This window comes from Pleurodeles waltl, chromosome 4_1 (genome assembly GCF_031143425.1).
Source record: "Pleurodeles waltl isolate 20211129_DDA chromosome 4_1, aPleWal1.hap1.20221129, whole genome shotgun sequence".
Taxonomy (NCBI): domain Eukaryota; kingdom Metazoa; phylum Chordata; class Amphibia; order Caudata; family Salamandridae; genus Pleurodeles; species Pleurodeles waltl.
The window spans coordinates 181,059,341-181,072,000 of record NC_090442.1 but is presented as its reverse complement, the minus strand read 5'-3'; the positions used below and the strand labels follow the sequence as shown (position 1 = coordinate 181,072,000).

Genomic DNA, 12,660 nt, shown 5'->3' with positions numbered 1-12,660 from the left:
AAATTATGTTTTTGGGTTCTGAGGTGAAGGATGGCAGGTGGGACCGTTTGTTCTTCCTGTGAGAAAGGAGGCTATCCACTTTAGCAAAAATCCCATGAAAGCCCATGCTGTTGAGCCTGTTGATGAGGTTGTGGTGGGATACGGTGTCAAACGCCACTAAGTCGGGAGTATCAGGACTGCTGTCTCACTGCAGTGAGGCAGGATCTGTTGTCTGTGGCTGCTGCCAGGGCGGTTTCTGTGCTGTGGTTGGTGCTGAAGCTGGATTGGGAGGTGTCAAGCAAGCTGTTTCTTTCCTGGTATTCTTTGAGCTGGATGTTGATGGCCTTCTGTAGGACTTTGGTAGGGCACGGGAGCAGAGAAATGGGGCCGTAGTTTTCAGTTCTCTGGGCTCGGCGAAGGGTTTCTTCAGGAGGGGTCTGCCCTCCACGTGTTTCCATTTGTTAGGAAAGGTTGTTGTAGTGATGGAGGCGTTGAGGATGTCAGTGAGTTCTCTAGGTGGATAGAGGAGATGATGGTTGTGGTAGTCAGCGTAGTGAGCGTAGTGAGCGGTGTCCAGGAGGTGATGGCTTGGTTGGTGTGTGGCGGGGGTGGGGTGTTCTAGGTTATCAAGGTTGACTTCGGTGGGTTGAGGGTTGAAGTTGTTTAAGATAGTGGCTATCCTGCAGAGGAAATAGTCCGATTGGATGTCACAAATTTCTTGGGAGTGGTGGATGGTGTGTTCTTTAGCTGACTACGACTATGTTGAAGAGTTCTCTTGTGCAGTTGGTGCTAGTTTCGATGCGGTTTGTGAGGACTGCTCTCTTGGCGTCCTTGATGCGTTGGTGGTAGTTATTGAGAGCTGCTTTGTAGGCGGTTTGGTCGGAGGTGTTTTTGGTGGTGCGTCATTGTTTCTCTAGTCGTTTGCAGTTGAATTTGATGATTCTGAGTTTGGGGGCTTGCCTCAACGCTTTGTTGGTTCTGGTTGGCTTCATGGGGGCAACTCTATTGGCTCACTTGGTGATCCAGGTGGAGAAATTCAGGACGGCCTGTCCCAGATTTCATGGTGCTGAGGGCCTGTGTCTCCTAGGTCTCAGTCACTTTGCCCCAGCTACGGTGGGCTGTTTTGGGGGGCTTGGTGGTGCTGTTCTGGGCACCTGCGATGGTGAAGTGAACGCTGGTGGGTGTAGTCAGACCAGAGGATCTCTGTGGTGTGGCTGTATCTGACTCTTAAGCTTGATATGAAGATTGGGTCCAGTGTGTGTCTTACTCTGTGTGTGGGGTCGGTAACCAGTTGAGTGAGACCAATATTGTTTGTTTTCCAGGAGGGAGGTGGTGTTGATTTCTTTGGGGTCATCGAGGTGGAAGTGGAGGTCGCCGAATATGATGTTGTCTCTGGAGCCAATGGCTGGGGTAGCAATGAAGTTGGAGATGGTGTTGCAGAAGGTGGGCCCGGAGTACTGAGGGTGGTAGGTGAGGGTGCCTTTAATGGTGGTCTTAGCATTGGTTAGAAGTTGAGGTGCTCCATGATAGGTGTGGGGTCGTCTTCAGTGGTGGTGTATCAGATGGTTTCCTTGTGGATGATGGTGATGCCTCCTTCGTGTTTGTGTGGTCTCAGTGTATCATCTTGTATTCATCTGGTGTTACTCTTAGCTAGAGTAATCTGTCTGCTCATTATAACCCTTATGTGAACCATACCATGCTGGAGACTGCTGTAGAAAGTATGCCAGGGGTTCAAGGGCATGCAGAGAAAATGAGTCACCCACACCAGACCCCACTGTAAGTTAGTGAATTAAAGCTATTATTTGGTGCCAAGTGCCTTTTATACCACTGGCCCGTTTGTCACTGCTTTTGCTGCACTTATGATAGATCTGCCCTGAATTGTAAGAATTCAAGGCTCTGGGAACTGCACATATATGGGGGTGGACGCGCCTCCTAATGTACAGTTTGTCATGGATTCAGAGTGCACCTGCTTTCTTTTCTTTTTTTTTTTTTTAAATGTGGCAGTCTGAGAGCTTCACCCAGCTGCTGTCAACTTCAAAAATATCAAGTTGCTGGTAAGGTGCGGGTGCTTTGTATTGATGCCAGAAGTGGCATCAGATGATTAAACCAAAGCCATATAATGCCACCACGCCTCATCAACATCCATTCCCTTTTCCCTGTGCATTTGCAGATCTGGAGCTCACTTTCTTCTAAGGGTTGTGTGTTTTCCTCACAGATAATAACTTCAATGCAACATCATGTTGCCCCTAAAACCTTCGGGCTTTAAGCCCTGTAGGGACTGCAAGGGACAGGTGTCTATTACGGACCCACATTTTATCTGCTTGTGGTGTTTAGGATCAGACCAGAATTCATGCTTCTGTGACTCATGCCCCTGCATCCATCCTAAAGCCATCAAGGAGGTTGAGGTCAAGCTTTTTATGACCTGGGAACTTGATGACATGCGGAGTCATCTGCGGTCAATGCCCAGTCCAGATTCCCTGCCTCGTATTTCTCAGGCACAAAGGAAAAGAAGCATAGGAAGCAAAAGAAACATGGTAGAGTCAAGTCTCCAAGACCACCCAGGTCTCCCATAGGATCTTCATCCTTGGAGCCAAAGTTGATTATGATGGAGGAGACTGATCCTACTGGCTCTATACCTATTCCTCAGCGGGTCCAATCCTTTAGCAGACTCCTTCCGCCCGACACCATCGGCACCAGCACCCTCCATCCCAGATAGATCAGCACCGACCCCTCTATCTTTCCAGGAGATGGATCCAGCTGTGTTTCAGAACTCTGTGTTCATGTCTATGGTGTGGGAGCTGTGGCGCCACCGCTGGCCTCAGCTTTCATGCTAGCACATAACTACACCGCACCTCCGGCATCGTGCCCAGTGACGTCAACGAAGCCACCAATGCCACCGTCCCCATCTCCTCCTGAGCCACACTCTGAGCCTTCGGTGCTCTCTCTTCTGCCCATGGAGCCTTCACCTAAAAAAGGGTCTAGAAGGAAGGCACAAAGACTCACTGAAGAGGAAGAGTACAGAAAGGATCCATGATGGCTTAAACCCTGACCCTCGTAAGCTGTATGACTGTGATAATAGTGATGCAGAAAGCCCCTACCACTTGCCAGGTTTAATCTCTACTAGTCAGCTAGACATTTACTAGGGATACATATGGAATTTTCTGCCAGACCCCCAAACCCTGAGGTCATTTCACTTCATACAGTGGTTAGGAAGGTGACTTGAAGTTACCGTCTGTTGATGTTAAGACTGCTTCCTCACAGAAGTGCTGCTCCATATGGTTCAGACATCCGACCCTTTGCAGCTCTTGAGTGAGGCCTTGGTGGAGCCTATCGTGCCGGCCTGGGAGAAACCTTCATCTCCAGCTTTCAGTAGGTTAGGAGCCAGCTGCTATTGCCCAGCTCGGGGAGACCTGACCTTACTCTCAGCTCATCTTTGCCAGGAGAGTCTGTGGACCCAAGCGTCATGCTCTTCAGGTCAGTTGCAGGGATTATTCCTAACCATCCCTTCAGGTGCGAGTCCAAAGGGTTGGAGGCATTGGTTAAAATCTTCTTGGCATGAAGTAGGGCAGTCAAATAATTAAATGTCAGTTGTCTGCTGCCCAACTATAAACAAACTCCTTGGAATATAGCGCAGCTTGTTTCATCTCATATATCGGCGGACATGTGAGCAAACTTTAAGAGGTTCTCAAGGATGGACAGAATGTCTCCAAGCACATTATAAAGTGGGATCTGGATGCCGCTGACTCAATAGCAACACAGTGGACACCTCAAGCTCTGTCTGAAGCCATGCATGACTCGGGCATCTAGTATTGTTCAGGTCAATCTCATGGACCTGCCTTTTGATGGAACCCATCTTTTTGGTGGTAAAGCAAATGCTTTCCTAAAGAGGGTCAAAGACAAAAGGGTGATGGCCCACTCACTCTTCAGCAGCCTCAACCCCAGAGCGACTGCAGGCAGTTTAGCCGCTTTTGAGGTTTCTCGTTTTGGAAGCGACAACCTTACCAGCCACTCTGTCAGCTACAGCAAAACATGTCGGCCTGCCAGTACAATGATAAATGCAGAGGAAAGGGCTAAGGATCTCTCCTCCTCCTTTAACGGACCCATCCACCCCCATTAAAGCAGTGTTAGTTCTCTTCCATAATGACACTAGGAGCGTGTGGTAGAGTGAGTGTCCTCCTTTCTGTAGGCCTGGAAGACAATTACTTTGGACCCGTGGGTCCTCCACATAGCGGAAAGAGGTTACACCTGTCCCATCCCTCAGGCTCTACCCTTTCATCTCAACCTTTCACTACCTGTGTCCAGCTACATAATGGTAACTCCGAGCCAGGGTGTGTTTGGTAACAAACATGCCTGAATCATACCCCAATACTGTTGCCAGTATTGGTTGTATGATTCCATGCACTTTAGGGGCTCCTTAGAGGACCCTCCGCATTGCTCCTACCAGTGGATTCTGGGGTTTTCCCGGCAGCCGTGCTGCTGCCACCCCTCAGACAGGTGTCTGACCTCTTGCTCCTTGACCAGCTCAGGCAGAGAAAGGCAGAACAAAGAACTTCCTTTGGAAGAGGGAGATAACACCATCTTTCTTGAAAATAGGTGGTACATGACTTGGGAGGGGTAGCCTCCCTAAGCCACCGGTATGCTTTGAAGGGCACATCTGGTGCCCTTCTTGCATAAATCGGTTTGCACCAGTCCAGGGACCCCCAGTCCCTGCTCTGGCGTGAAACTGGCGAATGGAAAGGCGAGTGACCACTCCCCTGCCCATCACTAACCCAGGGGTGGTGCACAGAGCTCCTCCAGATGGCCACTCGGTACTTCCATCTTGAATCCAAGGTGTGAAGAGGCCCATAGGAGCATCTGAGTGGCTGGGTCAGGTAGGTGATGTCACAACTTCCTCCTGAAGCTGGTCATCCTGCTAGGTGACCCAGTCCCCCTTCCTATGCTGTTTAGGGTCTCCTTCTGGGGTGGGTTCTCAGATTCAACGTGCAAGATTCCAGCAGGACTCCTCTGCATCGCTTCCTTCATCTTCTGGCCACAGGGACTGCAACTGGACCCTTTAGGAACAGAGAATCTGCAACTTTAGCGGCGACTCCACTCTGCAACATTGTTTCTCCGTCTCCTTCCAACAACTGCCACATTTCCCCAGCTACGCATCTTCTGAGGGCGACGAGTTTTCAGCCTGCACAAGAAGTAAGAAGGAATCTTCCTTGGAGTGAAGGAGTCACTCCCCTGCATCCGCAGGCACCAACTGCAATGAAGACTGGCTGGGTGGATCTTCTCTCCCCCGAGCTGCGTGGATCCTGCATCACAGGTGGTGGTCTGGAGTGGTCTCCTGGGTCCTCTCTACCAGCTGTCCAACTTGGGAGACAGTAAGCCCTTGCCTTTCCTTTCAGGACAGTACCCCTGTGCACCGTGACTCTTGCAGTTACCAAGGTTTGTTTGTTCCTCCTCCAAGGGATCTTCAGGCTTTGTGTAGCCCTGGCCCCCATCACTTCTTCCTGAAATGCACAGTCTCCTGACTGCTGCTCCAGCGACGTGGGACACTTCTTCAGTTGGGCTGAATGGGCCTCACTGCGACTCCTGTGCCTGTTGCCTGTAGAGGCTGCCGCCTCTTCTTGTGACTCTCCCAGCTGCTGAGGGTCACCGCGGACTCACCTCCTTGGGTTGAGACCCCTGGACCTTGCTGGTCCTCTTCAGCTTTGCAAAACCACAGTCTCAGGCTTTTGCATTTGCCAAGGCTTGTTGCTGGTTTTCCAGCAACACTGACCGACTACATCGCGACCACTGACGTGGGACATCACTTGCTCCTCCTCTGCTGCACTGCTGACTGTCTTCGCCCACCGTCGACCTGGTCCTGCATCCACAGAAGGGTGGGTACTGGCTCCTGCCACAACTGGACACTCCATCACAAACTGTATTTGGTCCCCTTCCTTTGGCGGTCCTCTTCTGCCAGGATCCACCTTTGGGTTCTTCCAGTCTTGTCTGGATCTTGCACACTCCTTTTCCAAAGTTCCCCTGTTGGATTTGAAGAAAATCAGGTACTTGCCTCTGCTCTCCTGGTCGCTGGGGGTCACTGTGGTACTCACTTCTTGGGATTCCAAGTTCCTCCACCTCCCCTCTGCTAATCCCCTTTCCTTTGGTGGGGGACTGCCTTTCACTTTCAACGTTTTTAGTATATGATTTGACCCTCCCCTAGGGCCCTCACTATTTGCTATTGCTTTTACCAATGCCTATTGATTTCAATGCTGCTTACTGATTACTAATGTGTATAATAATAGTTTGTTTACTTACCTCCAGTTGGGGGAAAGAACCACATAGTGTTACAAAAATAAAGATACTTTATTATACTAACACAAATACTAAGTATTTGTGTTAGTATAATAAAGTATCTTTATTTTTGTAACACTATGTGGTTCTTTCATGTGTGTAAGTGCTGTGTGACTAAAGTGGTATTGCATAAGCTTTGCATGTCTCCTAGATACGTCTTAGCTGCTCATTCACAGCTACCTCTAGAGAGCCCTGGCTTCCTAGACACTGTCTACACTTCACTAATAGGGGATACCTGGACCTGGTATAAGGTGTGCTCACCACACATCAGGCCAGCTTCCTACAGCGCATGGAAGCGCTGCAGGTGAATTGTAATAATGTGTATGTCTTTGAATATGTTAAACATATCTGTGGCAGGGAAAAGCCCTAAATATTACATTTCTACCCCCTTTGGCCAAGCAAGTGAACAGAAAAACATAGTCTGTGTAGCTCAGTGAAATGAATACTGCATACAACAGTGTTTACATTCTTGTCTTGATTTTTTCCTCCTTCTCCTCAAAATCGTTCTTAGTTTATTTAAGGGTTTTTTATGAATTAATTTGCGGATCTTTTTCTGTATTTTATTTATTTAAGAGATTTTATGAAGTACAGTTAATACTCTATAAGGAGTCTCTTGGCACTGAATAGTTTAGCGCTGTAGAATGGAGAGAGTGCATAAGTTAAATGGAGAAAAGTCAGGTAATTTAGGATTCCTAAATTTTATCAGTTGTTTGATTTAAGTATTGTACATGAAGGATAAGAGAGATAGTATTTCATACACTGAACTAAATAGTGGCATTTCTGCATATCTACTTTGCTTTTGTGTCTATTGTGTAATGCTAGGCATCCGTCACAAATTTCTTTGTTGTATGTTCTAGTGAAAACCCCCTGGATTACCAAATAATGACCAGTGTATTACTCTTCTGTGTTGTGCTGTGGCGGTCAGAAATAAATAACCAACTACAGTACTTTCCGAGGTTTCACTTTGTTGTTCCAGGTAGCAGTGAGCAATTGTTTTCTGTAGTAAAGGGTTTCCTCAGTTTCTTCCTGTGGTTATAAGCTTGATGTTGAAACAGACTAATTGATCCCTGCTGTTTTAAGGTCGAGCATGCAAGCTCCATCTGTTGTCTTTTAACCATGCCCACCACACGCCCATCGCATTCACTCATTCGTGGGCTTGCCTTTCAAAAATCCTTTGTTATCTTTTTTAAATGCTTTATGTTTGTTCCTCTTTGAGACAGGTTTGTTACTGCCTTGGCCTTCGACCCTGTTACATGGGTAATTGAACAATTGCTGATACGTTTGACTGTGAGCGAACTTCTTTTTCCTTTTATCTCTCTCCTTCGCACTCATGCTTATGGTGGCCATGGTGCTTTGAATTGGCTTTATGTCAACTGTTTTACTTTTTATTTTCAATTTATGTGGCAAGAAAAGTCTAGTTAGGAATTTACAACGCTAAAAGTTCTAACTTGAGCAAACGCGAGACCCCTTGCATTGCAAATGCTTGTTGTTCTTTTTTCACCTCGAACTGGAGGAACAACCTTAAACTGTGCAGCTTGTGTCATCTACAGTGTTAGACTGTTGCCTACAGATCCTTTATGATTCTTTCCATTTTCAGCGAGCGGTGGGAGGGTCACTAAGCAAGGATTGTAGACATCCTGTCTATCTACTATCATTCCATGTGGTAACTTAGATTTGCCTCTGGTAGGCTATGTTGACCACTCATCTTCATTCTTCTGCCTTATGCTTGCGACACACAAAAAAACTCCCACTGGTTCTTCTCCTAGGTTAGGTTTATAGCGTAATACTGTGAACTAAATTGCCTCTAAACAATCCTAAGAGAAACATAGTGCATATAAAGCGTTTGTTATAACTGTTTGCAAGGAAGTGAATCAATGAACAAGATGCTTTGCAAAAATAGACTACAAATGTAAAGGCCTCTTCACTTTTACAAAAATATTAACTGAAAGACAATGTCACCTTCTTGTGTTTTGATACTTAGTTCTTCTTGACGTAAATGAACAAAAGATTCAAGAAGACGTGTTTCAAGCAGAGATGGAAAGAAAACTGGCTCTGCTAGTCAGTGAGGCCTTATTGCAAGGACGGAGATGGAAACGTGCCAGCAGTGCGGGAAGTAGTACTGTACAGGTAAGGACAATCCGTTTTTGTTAAATTGCTGAAGAGGTTTATGTTATTTTAAAATCATGGGACCGCTATAAAATTATCACAAGCTTGTAACATACCCTAAGACAACCGATTTGCAGAAACAGATGTTATGGTGGGGCTATTACGCTAGGAGAAAAGGTAAACAATCCTTCATTGAAAATTCTGGCTATCTGGATTTTGGAAATTATGGATAATCCTTTAGTTTGTATGTTTCTCCCTTCCTTCTTCATTCAGTGTCGAACAAGGCTTTGCTGCCGTACAGGGCTGCTTCCACTCCTGCTATGGCATCAGGGTTTCTCTTTAGAGGAGAAGAATATGTTCCTGCATTCCTAATTGTATACAAATGCTTTTTTCACTCACTAAGCTTTTCTCCTTCCTTATGTTTCTCCCCTAATTTATATCCTTTCCTCAAAAGGGAGGCTGAGCCTTCCCCTTTTCTCCCTCTTGTGTGCCCTTCGTTCCCTACTCTCTTGGGGTTATGAGTGAGAAAGGTGTGTTCAAGTACCATGCTTTTCTGTTTCCTTCTTCTGAAAGTTGTATGTCATACAGCAATGGGGAGCTGCTGCTCTGTCAGAATGGAGCAGGTTGCTGCCTGAAAAACATTGTTGTGCTAGGGTTCGAGACAGCTGCCCCGAGTCCTCTGTTGCACAGTTCTGAGAGGCTGTTGGCTAGTACTAGTTTCATCAGCTGTACATGGAACCAGGTGGCCTTAGCTGGGAATGGGTAGTGGTGACTGATATGCTTTTCCTTACAACATTGTTGAAGGGCGGCTCCAGCATCATTCTTTGTGACTTATAACACTTACCATCCGCTACCTCCACAAATTGTTTATCAACTGTTGTCCTCTTCGCACAGGCTTAGGCACCTGTAAGCAATCCATTTCACGATGGATAGTTTTGTATATTTTATTATGCTATCAGAAAAATAACAAAACACTGGGCCCTCTGGTGGTGGAGGTGTTAAAGGATCAGGTGTTCTAGATGCTGTAGGAAGAGGAAGAATCGGTTGAGGAGGAAGAAGCGTAGATGGCACTGTAGGAACGTCAGCTGGTGCCCTTGATGGAGAATAGGTGTGTGAATAATCAGTCTGGTGAACTGTAAATTCTTCTACGCTTTGAGCGTGCTTCCTGTAAGCATAAAGAGTCGGAAACAGTGATAGACATCTACCTTTTTCACTTCCTCGACGGTGATCTACTTACTGAGGATGATCGATGTCAGCGTCTCGACGTCGAATTCTTCCTTGACCTTGATCAGGTGTGTCTCGACGTCGATCTGGATCTATGGCAAAGGTTGTGTTGAGATCAACAAGGATCTCGACAGTTAGCGGTGTGGGAGCATCGCCGCAAGTAAGCTCCTCAACGTTGATGCTCTTTGTTGCAACAATGGTGTCAACGTCGCACTTGCTCTGACGTCGATATGCGTCTCTTCGACGTTGATCCTTGGAGAAAGGGTGAACGGGTCGGCGCTGCATCTGTTCTCGACATTTACACCCTCAACGTCGACCGAGCCCGACAATGTTTTTCAGGCCTTTTTTGACTGGAGAGCCCTCCGGAGACCGATGACCGCCCTGGTAGAGGACGGTCTCTCTCCTCGCCCTAAGGTCCCAGCTGAAGACTTGGACTTTCGCTTCCTCTGCTTCTCCATACCTTGAAGGTGAATTTTCTCCCTTTCACGTAGGGTGCGCCTGGAAAAGGTCTTGCGGGAATCAGGTATGTGGGTATCTGGAAGACTGAGAATACACACTCTGTGAGGATCAGTCTTGGCCTTTTTCCTCCCACAGTCTGGGCATTCATCGAAAAGAGATGGCATTTTTTGATGATACAAAATACAGTGTTCCTTCCAAAAATGGCAGAAAATGGTGGGGAAAGACGTTGAGTGACCGAGTTGTCACTGAAAATTAGAAGTGAATTTTTCTGGGGGAAAAAAAAATGTCAAGCTCAATACTCCAGGGTCCTGTCAGCAGGAGCCGGAAACAAGAAATGAAGCAACTGCCACCAGCTGTGCATGATGGGATACTGATGGTCTCTGAGTTCTTAAAGGCAAATTCTCCTTTTTTAGCCATATAATCGCAGCCTATGGGGGCTACTCTGCCCTCTTCTCCTCATCCCTATTATGCAAAAGGGGTTTGTGAGGGAGATTCATTCTGTTGACAAATTGCTCTCAAATTATAATATGCTGGCTTTTTCATTGATTTATGATGGAGAGATCAGCCAGCATAGCCTATGTACATAGGTTGCGTTATATGTCCACTTCTTAAGTGACTTTGCTGGCCTTTGTAAAGAAAGACAAACATTTCTACTTAAGAAGATATTTTGAAGAAATACTCTGGGGTCCCCACACATGAGCGGGGATATTTAGTGCTTATGACTATACATGGAAATACCCATACGAGCCATCTGGAGTTACAGGTAAAAGACCGTTCCTTTTTTTTTTTTTTTTAAACACACCTGATAGGCCTTGTAAGCATACAAGAATTTAATCAGGGTTATCCATCTGTTGTGATATTCGAAAGTATTTGTAATGATGTGGAAAAGGTACATGAACAGACATGACGTTGAAATATTCTATAACGAACTGAGTTCTAGACTAGAGAACATTACTTTATTTCAGCGCATCGTCCCTCCCTGCGTAATGGAAAAAATTACATGAAAAAAGGACCCATTGGGAAAACCTAAGCAAAGCACAATTTCTGATCAAAAAAATTTAGTGACCCTCCTCATTCCCTGGCATGCATTTCAATTTGGACATGTCTGCTAGCAGGCAGTCTTTCACGATCAGTCTTCCCCAGGATACTTTTTGGTACTCTTTAGACACAGCTGCAGCCCAAACGGCTAAACAGATTTGCACCAAATTTGGTAGAAAGCTAGATCTTGGTTCAGAAAGAGTGCCTTTTGTGATTTGGTATAAATGTGTGGTAGTTTTTGAGCAAACAATGGTGAGATTTGATCGGCTGCCACCATATCAACAAGGATGTGGTGGCAGCCGACTTAGTACTCAGGACTCACTCCTGCCTGGTGGACCAAAAAAAAAAAAAAAGCTGAAGCAGGAGAGGTGCCGACTGTAGAGACCCTTGAGTTCCCGTTGCAAACCGGAGCCACTATTGACTCAGGGAGCGGGCTGTGCTCACCCTCCCCTTAATTTAAAGAAAAAAGACCTCTGGGGATGGGGTTCCCAGGGACCTTAAGTGAGTCGGGTAGGGGGAGGAAGAATGCTCTATCCCTTTAAAAAACAATAATAATAAAAAAAAAAATATGAAAAATGCCCCTTGGGGATGGGGTCTCTGGGACCTGAATTAGCTTGGGGAGGGGAGGAAGCCTGCGCCAATGGTTAGATGCAGGGCCTGGCGGTAGAAGAAGTCCTATGGCCCAACCCCACACGCCTGAAGGCTGTGTATGATTGGCTCCCCGCAGGTGTGTGGGGGGGTTAAATGCATTGACGTGTGGCCAACCACACACTGTGCATAGCCCGTGTGAGTCGGTGACGTTCTTCATGTATGGTGGTAAAATATTACTTTGTGTTTAAAAAAAAAAAATCTTAGAAATTCAATGAAAAAACAAAAGTTAAAGTAAAATAGATGAGAATGTCAGCTAAGACATACCATTTTGAAACAAACAACTACTGAAATTCACCATGTATAGTTATCTCAAGTAATAACTGGCTCCCTCTCCATGTACTGCTAATTAACCCACATATTACATAACTCATGACATCTTCTATGACATTATTGATAATATCACTGCAGCATTTGCAGTGAAATTATTGATGACAAAACTGTGCATGAAGGGGGCATGCCAAACCTAACTATAGCTCTGTGTTAATCTTTGTCTTTTTCTGTGAAAATATATTAAATACTGCTGAACAAATTACATCAGATTTGGTGTAAATCCGTTGAGTAGTTTTTGAGAAATGAAGGTAAAATATCTGTATAACTGGATGGTTACAAATAGCTGCTCCCTCCGTGTAGGGACAATGGTGGCTCACATAGCATGCAAGAAGCCAGCTGGGGCCTCCAGGTCCCTGAAACTCCCCCCAACATGTGTATTGTGGGTGCCCTTGGTGGGCACTAGGGCACTCACCTTTAAATAATGCTGGTCCCGGGCGATGAGGTCCCCAGGGTCATAATAGGCTCGGGGAGGGGAGCCGCCCCCTCCCCTTTAAAGTATACATTGTTGGAGCCGTTACCTTGTGGTTCTTTACGCAGGTTAGTGTAGAA

General features: G+C 46.2%; 1 protein-coding gene across 2 annotated transcripts in view; it reads left to right on the top strand.

The window, feature by feature from the left end:
• KIAA1549 (KIAA1549 ortholog) overlaps positions 1–12,660 on the top strand; it is a 664,130-nt gene that overhangs the window by 360,278 nt on the left and 291,192 nt on the right. For both annotated transcript variants that reach the window (XM_069227988.1, XM_069227989.1), the window contains exon 9: positions 8,285–8,430. In XM_069227988.1, the coding sequence (XP_069084089.1) occupies positions 8,285–8,430 (146 nt within the window). The remainder of the gene's footprint in view (positions 1–8,284; positions 8,431–12,660) is intronic.